Source organism: Eimeria mitis, genomic scaffold (assembly GCF_000499745.2).
Source record: "Eimeria mitis Houghton genomic scaffold, Emh_scaff305, whole genome shotgun sequence".
Classification (NCBI taxonomy): Eukaryota; Apicomplexa; class Conoidasida; order Eucoccidiorida; family Eimeriidae; genus Eimeria; species Eimeria mitis.
This window is the reverse complement of record NW_013571396.1, coordinates 9,289-10,174: the sequence shown is the minus strand read 5'-3', so window position 1 is coordinate 10,174 and position 886 is coordinate 9,289. Positions and strand designations below refer to the sequence as shown.

General features: G+C 58.0%; 1 protein-coding gene across 1 annotated transcript in view; it reads right to left on the bottom strand.

Annotated features, from left to right (window-relative positions):
* The window catches only part of EMH_0007290 (uncharacterized protein), a gene marked incomplete at both ends in the record, with an annotated part of 7,464 nt that overhangs the window by 616 nt on the left and 5,962 nt on the right, over nt 1-886 (bottom strand). Inside the window, 2 exons of the mRNA XM_013497955.1 lie at nt 3-16; nt 91-886. Coding sequence (XP_013353409.1) covers nt 3-16; nt 91-886 — 810 coding nt within the window. The remainder of the gene's footprint in view (nt 1-2; nt 17-90) is intronic.

The window sequence follows — 886 nt, the reverse complement described above, 5'->3', positions numbered from 1 at the left end:
GCTGCCTCTGTAGTGTCTGTATTTGCTGCTGACGATCTACGCGCGGCTTCCAGTTTGCTGCTATGTCTGTGTGAGGACGCCACAAAGCACCCTTGTGCTGCTGCTGCTGCTGCTGCTGCTGCTGCGGTTGCTGCTGCTGTTGCTGCTGCTGCTCCGACGGCTTTTGCTGCTGTTGCTGCAAGCTCTGCTGCTGATGTTCGTTAGCTTGTTGTGGCTGCAGCTGCGTACACTTTGTTTGCTGCTGCTGCTGCTTCTGCTGCTGCTGCTTCTGCTGCTGCTGCTGCTGCTGCTGTCTCTTACCCTGCTGCACTATCTGCTGCAGCTGCTGCTGAACCAGCTGCATCATTTCTCTCTTGCTGCAATGCTCAAGCCCGTTTGCTGCTGCTGCAGCAGCAGCTGCTGCTGCTGCAGCTGCTGCTGCTGCTCCGTCTACCTTCTTCTCTGGTTTCGTAGCTTCCTTGTCTGCTGCGTCTGCTGCTGTTGCTGCTGCTGCTGTTGCTGCTGCTGCTGCTTCTGCTGCTGGTACGCTCACTTGTCTTAGGTAGCTGCGAGAAGGCATGTGATGGGTGGATCCATGCTGCTGCTGCTGCTGCTGCTGCTGCTGCTGGCGCTGCTGCTGCTGCTGCTGCTGCTTTGCCCTTCTCATCTGCTGCTGCTGCATCAAGGGAACAGAGAAAGCAGGCACGAATTCAGGGGCATTCGGATTGAGCTTCTTCTGTGTGCTGTCTGCTGCTGCTGCTGCTGCTGCTGCTGGTGCTGCTGGTGCTGATGCTGCTGTTGCTGGTGCTGCTGCTGCTGCTGCTGGTGCTGGTGCTGCTGCTGATGCTGATGCTGCTGCTGGTGCTGATGCTGCTGGTGCTGATGCTGCTGTTGCTGGTGCTGCTGC